Source organism: Myiozetetes cayanensis, unplaced genomic scaffold, assembly GCF_022539395.1.
Source record: "Myiozetetes cayanensis isolate MyiCay16 unplaced genomic scaffold, myiCay2020 scf4, whole genome shotgun sequence".
NCBI classification, from domain to species: domain Eukaryota; kingdom Metazoa; phylum Chordata; class Aves; order Passeriformes; family Tyrannidae; genus Myiozetetes; species Myiozetetes cayanensis.
The window spans coordinates 35,625,936-35,640,918 of record NW_026087631.1 but is presented as its reverse complement, the minus strand read 5'-3'; the positions used below and the strand labels follow the sequence as shown (position 1 = coordinate 35,640,918).

At 45.6% G+C, this 14,983-nt stretch overlaps 1 protein-coding gene across 1 annotated transcript; it reads right to left on the bottom strand.

Annotated features, from left to right (window-relative positions):
• Positions 1-3,108: 3,108 nt before the first annotated feature.
• On the bottom strand, positions 3,109-5,506 carry GAS1 (growth arrest specific 1). Its single transcript, XM_050329783.1, has one exon. It carries the CDS (start codon positions 5,504-5,506, stop codon positions 4,532-4,534), a length of 975 nt encoding a protein of 324 aa, XP_050185740.1. The 3' UTR covers positions 3,109-4,531.
• Between the last annotated feature and the right edge of the window lie 9,477 nt (positions 5,507-14,983).

Below are 14,983 nucleotides of genomic sequence, written 5' to 3'. Positions count from 1 at the left end.
CTTTCGACTTTACTTCTTACAAATCTGTATCACAGACATGAAATCTCACAGAGAAGCACTGCTCTTCCTATTTGAAAATGTGTTCTGTTGCATGACTATCTACTTCTCCTGAAGACTTGAAATGGGTATGTCACCACAGGCAGTGTGGACACGTGTGATGTTATTACTGGGGACAGGAACAAAATCGCTTGAAGGTCTGAATTTTTTTTCAGGGACATTTGAAGATGCAATGCAACTCAGTCACTCAAGAAGCACTTTCCATTACTAAGGTGGTGATGATTTTGTGTCTCACTGCTTTTTATATGTGCATTTGAAGCACCTCTCACCTTCCAAAGGAAAAACAACATTCAAAAGAAAAAACAAACCAAAAAAGCAAGTACTGGTTTTGAATTGCATTAAGATGGAATGTCTTGTTCTGCACCTGCAAAGCTATCTGCCACCACCGTTGCAGCCCTATCTGAGATATGTCCTATAGATGCATGCCTGCAGTGAGAGATCTGGTACACCAAAAGCTCTTAGGAGAAGTGGAGAGGAGATTGTAACTAAAATCCATCATACCTTACAGTGTGACCATGAAAAGACTTGGCCAAACCAGAGCTTAGCTTATGGCCATTGTAAGGCATAATTTCATAACAATTTTAAAGTTATGTATGGCTGTCTGTACACATTGGTGTATATTGTTAAAAATAAACAGAGACCTTATGTTATGTCCATTGTGATTGCATACAAAAGCTTTGCTGTGTGCTTGGGTGATCAATGAAGCTTGAATCTCCCTCTATTTACTGTATGGTCACTGTCAATTCAATGAACTGCCTCCTTGTTCTCCACCATTGTCCCACACTCCCTTAAACATTTGTCACTGAAGTGCCTGCAAAGACAAATAAACTGTCACCAAGAATTCAAACCTGGTAACTGGGAATGAAAAGGGAGCAGAACCTACTGGATTATTTTACATGAAATGATGGAAAGTTCCTTCTCCCCCTGGAAGAGATAGGCTGGACAGGACCTCAGCACAGAGCACTATCCTATACCTAGATAAACAAGAGAACTTCCCTTCCTGTGGAAAATCTCCCTGTGACAGGGAATGTGAAGTCTTTTCCTTGCTTAAATCTGTCCTTGCTACATTACTTGACATTTCAAGAATTTCCATTTGTCTAAATATCAAGCAAAAGACATACAGATTTGATGGACATCAGCATCTGCACAGGCTTTTTTGGCTGGGACACATACCAACACAGGCAGCCATGTCTCCTGGAAATTGTGCTTACTTCGGCAACACAATAAAACCCACAGAGTTATTTCCTTATGGAGGGGAGCTCACAGGACAGAATTAGTTCAGCTGTATTTATTGTACAATTATTTAAATTAAAACAATCCACTTTCTGTGGAGAAGGAAGCATACAGATGAGTCGTCCCTGCCTAGTGGTGCTCAGTGTTGATTTATTCCAGGCAGATGCTTTTGACAGAAGCCTGTAAAACCAAGTCTTGAGTTTATTGTAGCAGTTAATTACCAGTCCTTTTCTAGTGCTAATGTCTTTACTCCTAACTGAAGAAAAATAAAGGTTTTTAGCTGGGACTTAATTTTTCATCAACAACGAGTTAAATAGTCCTTGTGGGTGCTAACTGTTGACAAACTGAAAATATGTTTCTGGTCATCTTCTGAAGAAGTATTTAAGATCATCCCCACCCATTTGTGAACTCAGCACTTTGTATAGAAAGCTGACTCTATTTACAAGTCTCACCCAACTACTCTGTCCTCCTCCTGAAGAAACCATTTCCAGCTTTGTTTTAACAATAAGCTTACTCAACCATTCAGATGACTTTAAAAACAAACTTCAGATCATAGCCGCGCACCATACTCACTCACCACACTTGTTAGGTATCTCAACTATTTGGGGTTGGTTTATGCGTGTGCACGTGCACTTGTGCACATTTATTGCTGGGCAACGTAATCAAATTCACACCCTGAAGAAATAATAAAAGAATCTGTCATTGAAATAACTAATCCAGAAGCAGGGATTTCTAATTTTGTTGATTTATACAACAGACAGATGTGGATTTGTGCTCTGTCAAGATCTGGTAAGATGAAAAAGACACTATCTTGCTAATCTGTCGCCCCCTCAGTCAAAGTTTATTTGTGGTAGCTTTTAAACTTCTGACTTGCCTTCCAATTACAGCCTTTAAAACGAAAAGCTTTAAATAAACACCATCAATAGAAGATAAATAAACTTTTCCCCCCTGCCTTTTTTTTTTTTCCTTTTTTGTGAGTGCCTAGCTTGACAGTCCAAACTCAAATCCCCAGAGGATTGAGCTCTCTCTTTTGTGTTAATGTTTAAAAGATTTTCCAATGCTGGAGTTTATTCTTACTGCAAACATTTCTATTTACAAGGTCAAGTGTATCAGCACTCGACACAGCTTAAGAGTGTAATTATTTATCTAAGGGTGTTTGAGTGTAGATCAGTAGCTCTGGCAGCAAACCAGGCTTCAGCACGATGCAAAGCAACTCCTAAGAACAGTATTACAAGATCTAGTAATTGCTGATCCCTTCAGTGTGTTTACTTTCGCATTCTTCGTTGTGGGAGAAGGCAGGCTGAATGGTAAACTTTGCGTTTTGTTGCAGCCGCCTTGATGCCTGTGCCCCTGCCGGCCCCAAGAGAAGCCTTGTTCGAAACGCTTGCCACCTCTGTGTGATGTATTTCTCACTTGTTTGCACGCCTAGGAGCATTTCTACATGCGTCAGTGAGAGCAACGTGCCGCCACGAAGAAAGCGCGGTGCATACATACATACAGGAGCACTGTCTTTGAATTGCTTTACTCTTTTCTAGCACTGGCAAGTTACCATGCCAACACATTATAAAATGAACAACTCATTTAAAGTAGTACTTTCAAAGCTGTATTTACTTTTTGCATGTAATTATTCATTAAAGTAAGAATAGCAGTAATTTACATCCATGTAAGGTATTACAGGCAAACAGAGATTTTTGTTTGTTGAGTGTTTTTTGGTTTGTTATTCTGTGGTTCAGTTCCCGCCTCCTCCCATCCCCCCCCTCCAAACTCGGGTTCTGAGAGTTCAAGTGTCCCTGGAAAACAATTTAACCGCATCCATTATTTAAAGCTCTTTCTTTACTAATGTACACGTTTAGAAAATACAAAAAGTCATACATATTTAAAACTCAGGCCTTTTTTATGCCTCCTATAAAAAATACAAGGTTTAAGGCAGCTCAGAAATGTGTTCATACAATTCTAACACGTTCATAAAGTCTCTCCAAATAAGAAAGTTAATTTTCAATCTGTAAAATACACTGTACATTTGATGTTCTAGAGAATACTTCACTCAATCAGTGTTGCTGGTATCCCTTCAAACATAAAACGAAATCTGTACCTTTCCAGAAACAAGTAGCAAATGCAGCTATCTGGCAAATAGGATGTGAAATTAAAACTTTTTATTATTTTTTTAAATAAATTATCCCCAAAGCATACAATTTATAGAATTCTATATACAGTGAAGAGCGACTGGTAACAAATCCCAGTTTTAAATACTTTTTTTTATATAAGATTTACCAGAGGTCAGCACCCTGATACGACGAGGCAATAAAACTTTTCAGGATATTTGTACACACATGTTCTCGAGTTTAAAAGTGTCTTTCAAAGATGGCAGTGCAGAGCTCTTTTAAAACAAAAGTTGCATTGTTCAGTATAGCCAACAACTCTGAAAAAAAATATTTTTTTAATGTCGCTAGGTTACAGAGGAAGAGACGGCTGCTGGCACTCTTTTGTTATAGGGAAGATGTGTGTGCAAGAGTGAGTGCTGTAAACCACCGAATTTATTCAGTCTTCTATTTCCCTAAATTTAATTAATGGCAGATGCGGCATAACCCCCTTTCAGGCACCACGGCATCACGAAGAGCGAGACGCGGCGACTGATAATCAAGTTGCTGACTGCACCAGTACGGCAACGCTTTGGCAGCAAGTTTGGGTTGCTCTCCTCTTACTAACCTTCATGTCAAAACTCTATTAATTAATAGACCCTCACTACCAGAGTGCTGTGACTCCCGGATTGTACCGGGGGGCAGCTGGCGGCCTCGCTCGCAGTCTCTGTAAGCCGCTCCGCTCGCTGGTAACACGAAGGCAGGGTGGCAGCAATTGCATAGTGCACACTCGAGAGAGACCAACACCCGAAACACGAGAGGCCCCTACGCTACGGCCACCGCTCCAGCCACCGACTCGCAGGGCCGGGCCGGGGCAAGGGGGGGCGGCGGGCAAGTGCGGGGGCACAGGGGGAAACACGGGGGGACGGGGCGCCGGGGCGATGGGTCGGGGGATCCACGGCCGGAAGGCTTAAAGCCGCTCCGCGCCGAGGGGCCCCGCCGGCCGGATCCCCGGCCGCCGTGGGAGCGCTCGACTGGAGGCCCGCGGCGGCTCGGCACAGGGGGCCTGGCCCGGCCCGGCCCGGCGGTAGGGAGGGAGGGAGGCAGTGGTGGAGAGAGGCAGTAATAGAGGGAGACAGGGAGGGATATGGGGAGGAGGGATACTAGAGCCACAGCAGCAGGGGCAGCAAGACGGAGGCGAGCAGCGCCGCGGCAGCCGCGGTAGGCCGGCCAGCGCTATCCCCCTGCACTGGGAAGCCGGGATCGGCGCCGGCATTGTCCTCCGCGTCGTCCCTCCCCTTCTGGCTCGGCTCCTCCTCGTAGTCCTCGTCGTAGTACTCCTCCAGGCCGCCGTCCGAGCCGCCGCTGCTGCCCGCGCCGTTGCCGCCCATGTCGGCGCCGAAGCAGAGGCGGGCCATGTTCTCCTTGACCGACTCGCAGATGGGCCGCTCTAGCCCGTCGCAGACGCAGTCGTTGAGCAGCACGGCCTTGGGCACGGCCAGCATGTCCTCGATGACAGCGCGGCACTCGGGCGTGCAGCGCAGCCCGTTGAACAGCTTCCCGCAGTAGGTCATGTAGCGGTTCAGCGCCAGGCTGCAGCGGCTGTCCCAGTCGCAGCGCCTCCGCGCCTCCGTGCAGCCCATGACGCCGGGGCCTCCGGGGCCGGACCCGCCGGGGCCGCTGCCCGCGGGGCTGCTGGTGCGGGGCAGGCAGGGCTCGATGGCGCGCTTGGTGGCGCGGCAGTTCTCGTCCTGCGCGCAGTCGCAGTCCTCCAGCGCCGGGCCGCGCCGGGTGTGGTTGAGCTGGATGAGCGCCGCGATGCAGTGGCTCGGGCACCGCCGCCTGGAGGGGGCGGCTGCGCCTGCAGCGCCCGCCGGGCCGTCCCCGCCGCCCGCCGCCGGCTGCTGCTGCAGGAGCACCGGGGCGCACGCCTCGGCGTACTGGTTGTACGCGTAGCTGCACTCGGGCTCCCCCTGACACTGCAGCACCGCCTGCCAGCAGATCAGCCGCCGGCCCTGCACCAGCGAGCCCCGCGGCGGCCACACTGCGCCCAGCGCCGCCGCCAGCCACAGCCAGGCGGCCGCCCGCGGCCAGGGCCGCCCGCCGCCTCCGTGCCGAGCGGGCGAGCGGGCCACCATTGCGGACGGGGGTGGCGGCTGCAGCCGCGGGCGAGCGGGGAAGAGGCTCTAGTAGACGAGGAGAAAGAGGAGGAGGAGGAAGAGGAGGAGAAGAAGGACTTGCAGCCCGTGAAAAAGTTTCCAAAACTCCCGCCGGCCGTGTGCATGAGGTCTCCTCGCATCAATCCATGCACGCCGGGCCCGGGGCCCTCCAGCCCCCGAGAGCTGAAGCCGTAGGGGCCGTGGTACGAAGCAGGCGCCCGGGGCCGTCGTGTACCGGCCTCCCACTGCTCCCGGCTCGGCGAGGCGGCGGCGGAGGCGCCCGGAGAGGTGCGGGGGGCAGTCAGGGCAAAGAGGGGCTCGGACGCCAGCGGATCCGGAGTGCACTCGGGGAATCGCAGGCTGCGCCGCGAGAGCTCATAGTGCTGTCCTGATCTTCATGCAGTTCCGTCTCATTATTTTTTTTTTCCTCCACAAAGTAAATGCCCAGCTGCTGCTGCCTCCTCGGGAGCTTTTAACTCTCCGCTCGCAGCATCTCTGCACATGCCAGCCGCTCCGATCCCGTTCACAGTCCCGGTTCCGCTCACTCCCTCACGGTACTTGGTCGCGCTTTAGGGTGGCGAGGAGAAGAAACGTCTCTCCCCGCTAGCAAGACGAGAGCACGGGGAAAGGAGAAGAGGCAGCCTTCGCGGTCTCTCTCTCTGGGCGACTGATGCTGCTTCTGTTGTCAACAAGCCTTGCAAGCTGCTCTGCGGATCCGTCTGTGGATCTTTTTTTCTTTGCAAGGCTTTAAATACAAAAGTGCCCTCCGAGCAGCAGCAACGTGCTCTGATTAGGCTCCATTATGCATGCATGGAAAAGCAAACAAACAAAAAAAATTAGCAACGCTTCTTCTTTTACACATCCCCCCCAGCCTGCGCTCTCTCGCTCTCTTTCTCTCTTTCTCCACTTTTTTCTCCCTTCGCTCGGCCCCCTTTCCCTGCCTCGCCACTTGCCATTGGCCCAGCCTGTTGTTGAAACCTTTTTCTTTTCCCCCTCCTTCTCTTTACGATGTGCTGGAGGGAGGGAAGGAGAGAGGGGGGCTGGAGGGCAGCTCACATTCAAAGCTTGAAAGGAAAGGCTTAAGGAGAGTGACAGCCCCCCGAGGAGCCCCTCCTCCCGTTAAGGCGGCGCGGCGGCCAGGCGAGAGGCGCTGGGCGGCAGCGGGCGGGCCGGTGCCCCGGGGCTGCCCGGGCCGCGGCGGCTCCGCGGGGTGCTCGGCAGCACCGCGCCGGCGACGGGCGGCGGAGCCCTCCCTGCTGCTCTTGCGGGGACGTCGCTCTGACACTGGTCCTGCTTCTTACAACGAGGGGGATAAAAAAAAAAAAAACAAAAAACAAAAAACAAAAGTGTCTAGCCTGGATGACGCGTGTACCCAAACTTCCCAGTGATTCAGTTCAGGGCAGAGCCGCTTCCAGAAAGGTAGGGAGGATCAGGCTCAAAATGGGACCGAGCTTGTTCTGACTGAAATAAGAGACAGATCTCCTGGTTTCAGTGTTCTAGCACACTCAGGGAGAGCAAAGCTTACTCTACTAGTGGTGGACTGCGACCGTGTAAGTACTTCATTGCTGTGCCTTCAGTATTGCAACTTTCCACTTGCCACATACCCCACCGATCTTAAACTCATTCAGGTTTTTGTGCACTTTAAGACGCTAACTTAACAAGGGTGCCTCTTGACAGAAATACAGTAGATCTCAGTGTAGTTCTTTGATACTTTATCTGCCAACTAGTAAAAAGTTTTTCAAAATCTGTTAAAGAGTTTTCATTGAAAGCAAAATACCTGCTGAAGTCTTCCTTTCGCTTTGCTTTGCTTACAGGGAAGTAGATATAAAAATATTAAGGCACAACGAGAGGAGCATAGCAAAGTAAATAGTGGTGCACTTACCCATTGCCTTTAGTTTCAGTGCTACCTTAATTCCAGAGCAACATCATCTCCAACCACAAGGGGCATCGGTATCTGCTGCCTGTCAAAACTGGCGCTTTTTTTCATCCTGAGACTATCAACTCCATCTGTCACAAAAATCAAGACAAAATCTATTTTCCAGATACTCGGGGATTTTGGAATCCCATGCGTTGTGGAATGATGTCTGTCTGAAAGTGCATGGACTGTGTAATGGTGGTGTGGCTGGGAGTCAGTATGATTGATGTTTTGGGAAGCATTCTTAAGGACTTACTCCATTGTCATCTATTTTACAAGCTGCTCATGTTTCTCCTTCAGTTTTGCCTATTCTAGTGCAAAAATTGTTTTTAAATCTGCGTTTAGAAACCCTGCCTTCATCCACCTAGTTTAGAGCTGTTTCTTTCAATTCGTGTTGAATGATAGTATTTAAAATGCCAGATGCCATTCAGGCAGGGTGCAGTAAATGCACCAGCTATCTACACTGGGATCGCTCATGCATTACTTTGTAACCTTGTTCACTGACGATAACACTGTCGCTGGTGGAAATCAGTTAGTTTGGGGTGGCTAGGTTGGAGATGGCTTTGCAAGCACTATACAAAGTGCCACTGCATTGTCTGATTCCTAGGGAAACCAGTCCACGGTGCAGCTAGAAAGAGGAGGGCCTGGATGCTGGGGTGTTCCAGACATAGAGAGTCTGAGAAAGGGGACTCCAGTGGAACAGGGTCACTCCTTGTGGCCTCTTGAGCTTCCCCAGCACAGGAGAGCAGGACTGGCTGTCTGTCTCAGTGCGGCTGCCTTCTGTGGACAGCTAGGGGATGAGCTCTGCCCTTTCCCAGCTCCTGCCTTCATCTACAAAATCCATCCAGCTCGGCTGTACTTAATTTCTAGCTGAAATGAAGGCTGTTGACTCGGTGAAGAAAGGCAGAAGCTGAACTTCGGACCTCCCAGGAGGGGGAGTAGAGGAGCCTTCACTGCCGACCTTGCACCCTTGCGAGGCTGGGAAGAGGCTGCTGTGGTGCTGCCTGAGCAGAAGGTGGATCAGTGCCTGGTCACTCTTGCTGACGGGCTTCCCTGGCTGGGCACAGTGTTCATTATGCCTGGCGGTCTGAAAGGCAGGGCATGGCATGAAGCATTGCATTGTTCATAGGCAGAGATTTTCACATAGAGTTTTCAGTTAAAGAAAAACAACTTTCATACACTAATAATAAGGCAAATGTTGACTTTGAAGTTTGGAATTATCTTTGTTATCTTAAAACTGACAGAAATTTTAACAGAAACTAGCTGGGTTCTTCAGTTGCCACAGCTTTTAGCCATCTAGAATAGGATCATCTACATCCAGGATTATGTATCCTAATCAATAAACTATCTTCTTGAAATGCTTTAAAACATACTTGTCTGTCCTTATTTAATGAGCATTTTGATTCTGTCTGTATTTGTAACTACCATTTTGGTGAGGACTCCAGGGGTCAGTGCTCTGTTGGAGGAAAGAATTGTTTTCTTGTGTGGAACTAAACCTAGGGAAATAATTCTCTAGTCCCACTTCTTTCATTGTGGTTTTCTAACAACAGAAGTGGTTTTCTCAAACTCAGCTTTTCAGTTTTCAGAGCAGCTTTGAAGGTAATGTGGAAAGCAACTCTTTCTCTGCTTCACAAAGCACCAAATAAGACAATACATCCCACCACTTCATGTATTTTACTTTACATCGGTAAAATAAGATCTGGTAGCATTCTGAATTCCCACATTTGCTAGGTTTTCCTGTCCTAACAATTAATTTTGTTCTTTACACTATCTCTCCGAATTATGATAGAGTAACTGTCTTTCAGCACTAGGAGTCATTTTGGCAACCAGAAGAGCCAGTGTGTACCTTCCCTGAATTTATTGGAAAGACTCCTGAGCACCTTTTTGTTTAATCCTGATGTCTTTCCCCCCTTTCTGGTTTCACACCTTTTCCTAACGGATCTCCTTTCCAAATTGTGTTTTCTTTAGCTCTTTCTCTGACCTGTTTTTCATTGAGAGTGTTTAGAAAATAAGAAAACCAGATAGACACAAAACCGGTTGAGCTTAAAAATTTAGCAGTTCACATTCAGTTGTAATTGAAAATACATAGCCCGTATATGTGGTTAACTCCTTTCAAATTATTTTTAAGCACATTTCTTTTATTGGATTATATTGGTTTTTTCTGCATTTTAAGAGATTTGCAATTGCTATTAAAAATTCTGGCAGGTGTCCTGTGAATTAATTTTCTGACACAATTTCAGTATGTGTATCAGTAATATCTTAAATATGTGTCTGATAAGAATACACAGTGAGAGAGCAATTTTTCTTTTTGAAGAAGGGACTCAGTTCTCTACTAATAGTAGATTTCACCTGCTGGTGAAAGGCAGCATCTTCCTATTTATGTTTCTGTAAATAGTTCTCAGAACCATGGCATTATGGTGCATGAGGGTCACGGAAGGCTGCAAAAGTCCTACTCCTACACCAACATTCATCCTGTAGAAATGGCCCTGTGTCACAGTAGCCTGTGCAGATGACTAAATATGAACATGTGCATACTGCATGGTGCTTGGATTTGATGTAGCCTCAGAGACCCTTAAATAATAACTTCTGCATTCTAAAGTTACAAAAGAAAACCTCGTGACTTACCAGATTCCCAGCACAAACTGGGGGCAGGGGAATGAATATAATACCTTCTCAAGTGGTATCTGTTTCAATGGAGAAGTAAGGAAGAGTGAAGGCATCTAAATTAGGTTCTTGCTCCACATCTGGAGTAGTTTATCTTTTTATTGTTTGAGCAGGGCTGCTTAGGAAATTCATGTCTTAAGTTAGCCACCTAAACTAGGTGTGAATTCTCCCCAAAATAGTAATTTTTTCTTGACTAGAATGTGCATGACTTTCCAGTGTGAGCAGCCCTTCTCCCTATTGCATTAGTCATAAAGCAAAATAATGAACAGGGAGGATAGACAGTAATTGTATTGACCGACAGTCATTTGGTTGAGTTGAAGCTCATAGCTGATGAGACTACTGAACCTCATAATGTAGGAACAGTTAGACTTTGTTATGTTGGCTCTACATTTTTAAGGTTGTCTTTGCCAGTATTAAGTCTTGTGAATATTATTACAACATTGTCAGTCCTGCAAATGTGCAGTAGTGGTTAACTGCATATATAGAATGGTTTGGCTTGGAAAAACCTTTAAAGGTCATCTCTGATGATGATATGAAGATACCCTGCTGTTGCAAAAATGTAACTATAGGTCCTGTGCTGAATGCACGAACAGTCCTATGAGCTCTAGGTCCTGACACAAGCAAAAGAGCCAGTTGGATTCGTGAATAACACGATTTATTGAATGCAATATATAAGATTCTTTAGGATTGCCTTTAGGATATGCATTAACTGCAGAGTAGCTGTGTATAGCCCTAACAATACAATTGCAGTCACAAGTGTAATATCCCCAGTCAACACTCAGCATAGCTGAGGACACAAGGCTTACCAAAAGCCGTCACTTCAGGGGAGGGTGAGAAGAACAAACTTGTCAGTCTGTCCCTGCAGTTTCATGTCTAATTCTCTTCTCTTGATTAGATGCAGAACTGGGTACTTCTTATAGCCACTGTTGTTTAAAATGCTGGGGTTGGGACTGTGGTCAAGTCTTCTTTGTGGGTGTGTTGTACAGGATATTTCTTGTTAGAAGATGTATTTGGTTTGTACAAAGCATTTCTGGATATCAGGTTGAAGAATGAGATTGTGCAGCCTACACTTTGCTCCACATCCCGCCCTCCCCACTCCCTTCCCAGTGCCATGGCAACACAAAACGTAAGACCTCTATCTGGTTTCCATGCCTACACCTGCAGGGGTACCATCACATATTTACCTTTGCCACCACCTGCCCATGGCAGGGGGTTGAAACTAGATGATCTGTAATGTCGCTTCCCGGCCAAACAATTTCATGATAGGGGACCACAGAACTACAGAATATTCTGAGTTGGAAGGGACCTAAAAGGATTGTCGAGTTCTGCTCTTAAGTGAGTGGTCCATACCATGGGATTGGACCCACATCCTTAGCGTTGTTACATCCTCTAGTTCCAAGCATCCTGCAATGAGCAGAGACATCTTCAACTGTATCAGGTTGCTCAAAGCCCCATCCAACCTGACCTTGACTGTTTTCAGGGGCAGGGCATCCACCAGTTCTCTGCACAATGTGTAGCAGTGTTTCATCACCCTCATTGCAACATGTTTCTTCTTTATATCTAGTCTGAACCTACCGCCTTTTAGTTCAAAACCATCACCCTTGTCCTGTTGCTACAGGCCCCACTAAGAAGGTTGTCTCCATATTTCTTGTAGCCCCCTTTTAGGTACTGGAAGGCCACAATAAGGTCTCCCTTAAGTCTTCCCTTCTTCAACCTGAACAATCACAACTCTCTCAACCTGTTTTCTTCAGAGAGGTGCTCCATCCCTCTCATCATTTTTGTGGCCTTCCTCTTGACCTGCTCTATTGGATCTGTATCTTTCCTGGACTGAGGACCCCAGAGTTGGGCACAGCACTCCAAGTGGGGTGCAAGTACACATTACTGGCTCATCCAGCAGTACCCATAAGTCCTTGAGGGCTGCTCTCAATCTCTTTGTCCCTCAGCCTTTGTTGATGCCAAGGGTTACCGTGACACAAATGCAGGACCTTGCACTTGGCCTTGTTAAACTGATGATGTTCCCATGGGCCCACTTCTCAAGCTTGTCCAGGTCCCTCTGGATGGCATCCTGTCTTTCAGGGATGTCAACCACACCCACTCGGATTGGTATCACCTGCAAATTTGCTGAGAGTGCACTCAATCCCTTTGTCATCGATGAAGATATTAAACAGTACTGGTCTCAGTAAGGAATCCTGAGGGACCCGACTTGTCAGTGATCTCCATTCACCCATTGAGCTGTTGACCACTACCTTCTGGATGCAAACGTCCAGCCAATTCCTTATCCACCAAATAGACCATCCATCAAATCCTTCTTTCTCCAATTTAGAGAGAAGAACATTGTGGGAGACTGTGTCAAAGGCTTTACAGAAGGCCACTACATTGGCCAGGCAGGACTCGTCCTTGGCAAAGGTGTGCTGTCTGTCTCAAATCACCTCCCTGTCCTCTATGTGCCTTAATATACCTTCAAGTAGGATCTGTTCCATAATATCTCCAGGCACAGAAGTGAGGCTCCTTTCTACCCTTTTAAAATATGGGTAAAATATTTCCCTTTCTCCAGTCATCTGGGATTTCACCTGACTGCCATCCATTTTCATATATCAAGGAGCGTGTCTTGGTGACTACATTAGCCAGTTCCCTCAAGACTCTGGGATGCATCTCACCAGGTTCCACAGACTTATGTTCAAGTTGTTCTTTTGCTGTGGGAGGGACTGCCTTGAGGTCATCCACTCAAGCAGATATGATGGTTGATCTGAAACAGATTTTTAATCCACTGTCTCCTTTTTTCAATATGAGTTTTTTATTTGTAGTATTTAGTTAAATATGAGTAGCATCCTTGAAAAGTTGGAGTTTATTATTTATATATGAAATAGTAAGTACCATTGAGAGATTTACCCGGTGCATCCAGTAGAGTAAACATGGAAATATCACACAATATTTTGCTGGACTTCCTTTTTGAACTCTGTTCCAATCTAAACTACAAACTAGACCACACATGCTGTTAAAACAAATCTAAGAAGAGAGTAGGCTGCCAACCCTTTTTTGCTCCTAACAAAGGCAAAAGTAATGGTGAGCCAAGAGATTTCTGGTCACCTGTTAAGCCAATTAGATACAGGTTTTAAGTAACCATGTTCTACAAAGGTAAATATAAACTACAGACACTGTCTCTATGTGAGATGGGATAGTTAGGTCTTCGCCTTCATCATCCCTTCCCCACACACATCCATCCCTTGTGATTGTCTCCAATGGGCAATGTGATTTGTCTTAGATAGAACACCAGATGGGAATTGTCCTAAGGTAAGAACACCAGGTGAAAATTACCAGAGGAACTGTCTGGATGCTCACATGATGAATGCATTCCAGAGATGGAGGAGCTGTGATGATTGAGGTTGACTTTGTCACACACTGGTCTGCAAAAGGGTATGAAATGCTGATGGAGACTGGGTAAATTGGGCTTCCAAGGTTGCAGTCAGCTTCTATCAGGTGACACCCCCAGCCAGGATGCCTGCATTATACACCCAGCATGACAAGGGGGAAATACTCACTTGGACTAGTGAGTAAAAGTGCTGAGATCTAGTCCCATGTGACGATAAAATTCCAAAGTAGCTACAGAGGTGCTTTGCTGCTTTATAACTGCACATTCAGTAGGACAAAAGACTGTAAGCCTGTACATTTCTAGCTGAATCTGCTTATATTATAACCCTTAAGACATGCTTATATTATATACTGCACTGATTATACTTAGATAATATATTAGCAATAAATTCGATCATGATCATCCAGAAAATCGGTGCTATATTTTTTGTGCCTTACCAAGAGTCTTCTCTACTACTCTGCCATGTCAAACTAACTTCAGTCATCACAGTATTATGGGAGTTCTTTGTTTGACGTGTCAAAACACACACACACACACACAAGCAGTTAGATTTTTTATTTGTCAATTTGTTTCAGTTTGTTGGGGTTTTTATTTTCAGATTTTTTAAATGTTTACAACCACATATCCCCTGAAGCAGTTAATAAGCCTTTGTTTCATTTTCTGGATATGCTTTTTTGAAATTCATATAGTACAAATTTGCAAGAAATTGGAAATTCTGAGGTTTTCTATATGAGAAGCAGGAAGAAATGAGTAACTTTGTGGGTAAGCAGAGTTGCACTCAATATAATCTAATGGACAAAAATAAGAGAGGTGGTTTCATTTTTGTCATTTCAGACTACACCAACACAAGTGGAACATGTACTCTGGAAGAGTAATACCTAGTTTGATCTCCTACTTCTTCTACTCCCAAACTCAGTTTCTGTACTACAGTTTGAGGATGACCGTAGTGAAACAGTAAAACATGCCATTCAGAAACATATCATCAGTCTTTCAATTTAGTAGCTATCCTTGATGTATTCTGTGATGATATTTACCTAAGGCATTGGTTATACACAAAACTAGCTGTGGTTAAAATAAAACCATCTTTCAAAACAATTTGATTAAAGTAATAAAAATCTAATTCAACATAAATTGGGGGTTAACAAACTGATTTTGGGTGTGTTCCAATAGGTCTCTTTAAGCACAGCTGGCTTCATATCAAGAAATGCTGATGTCTTTATTGAGTTGACCTGCTATAAGTGTGTCAGACTTGTTTATGACACCTTCTTAGAAGAGTTTCATTCTTTTATTCTACTGAAACAAAATGTATTTAGACTAAATAGTGTTCTAAACATGAAGTAGGCATGCAAATATTTCAGTCCTGACCTAGATTACCAACTCAAATATATTAATGTTACTCAATAAATAAACTAAGTGTGCTCAGGCAAAGATTTGCTTTGATTTAACTAGGCCTTTTAAAAGTCAGTTAAATTAATCAGTGCAACTTTTGTTATGCTTCACTCCCTAA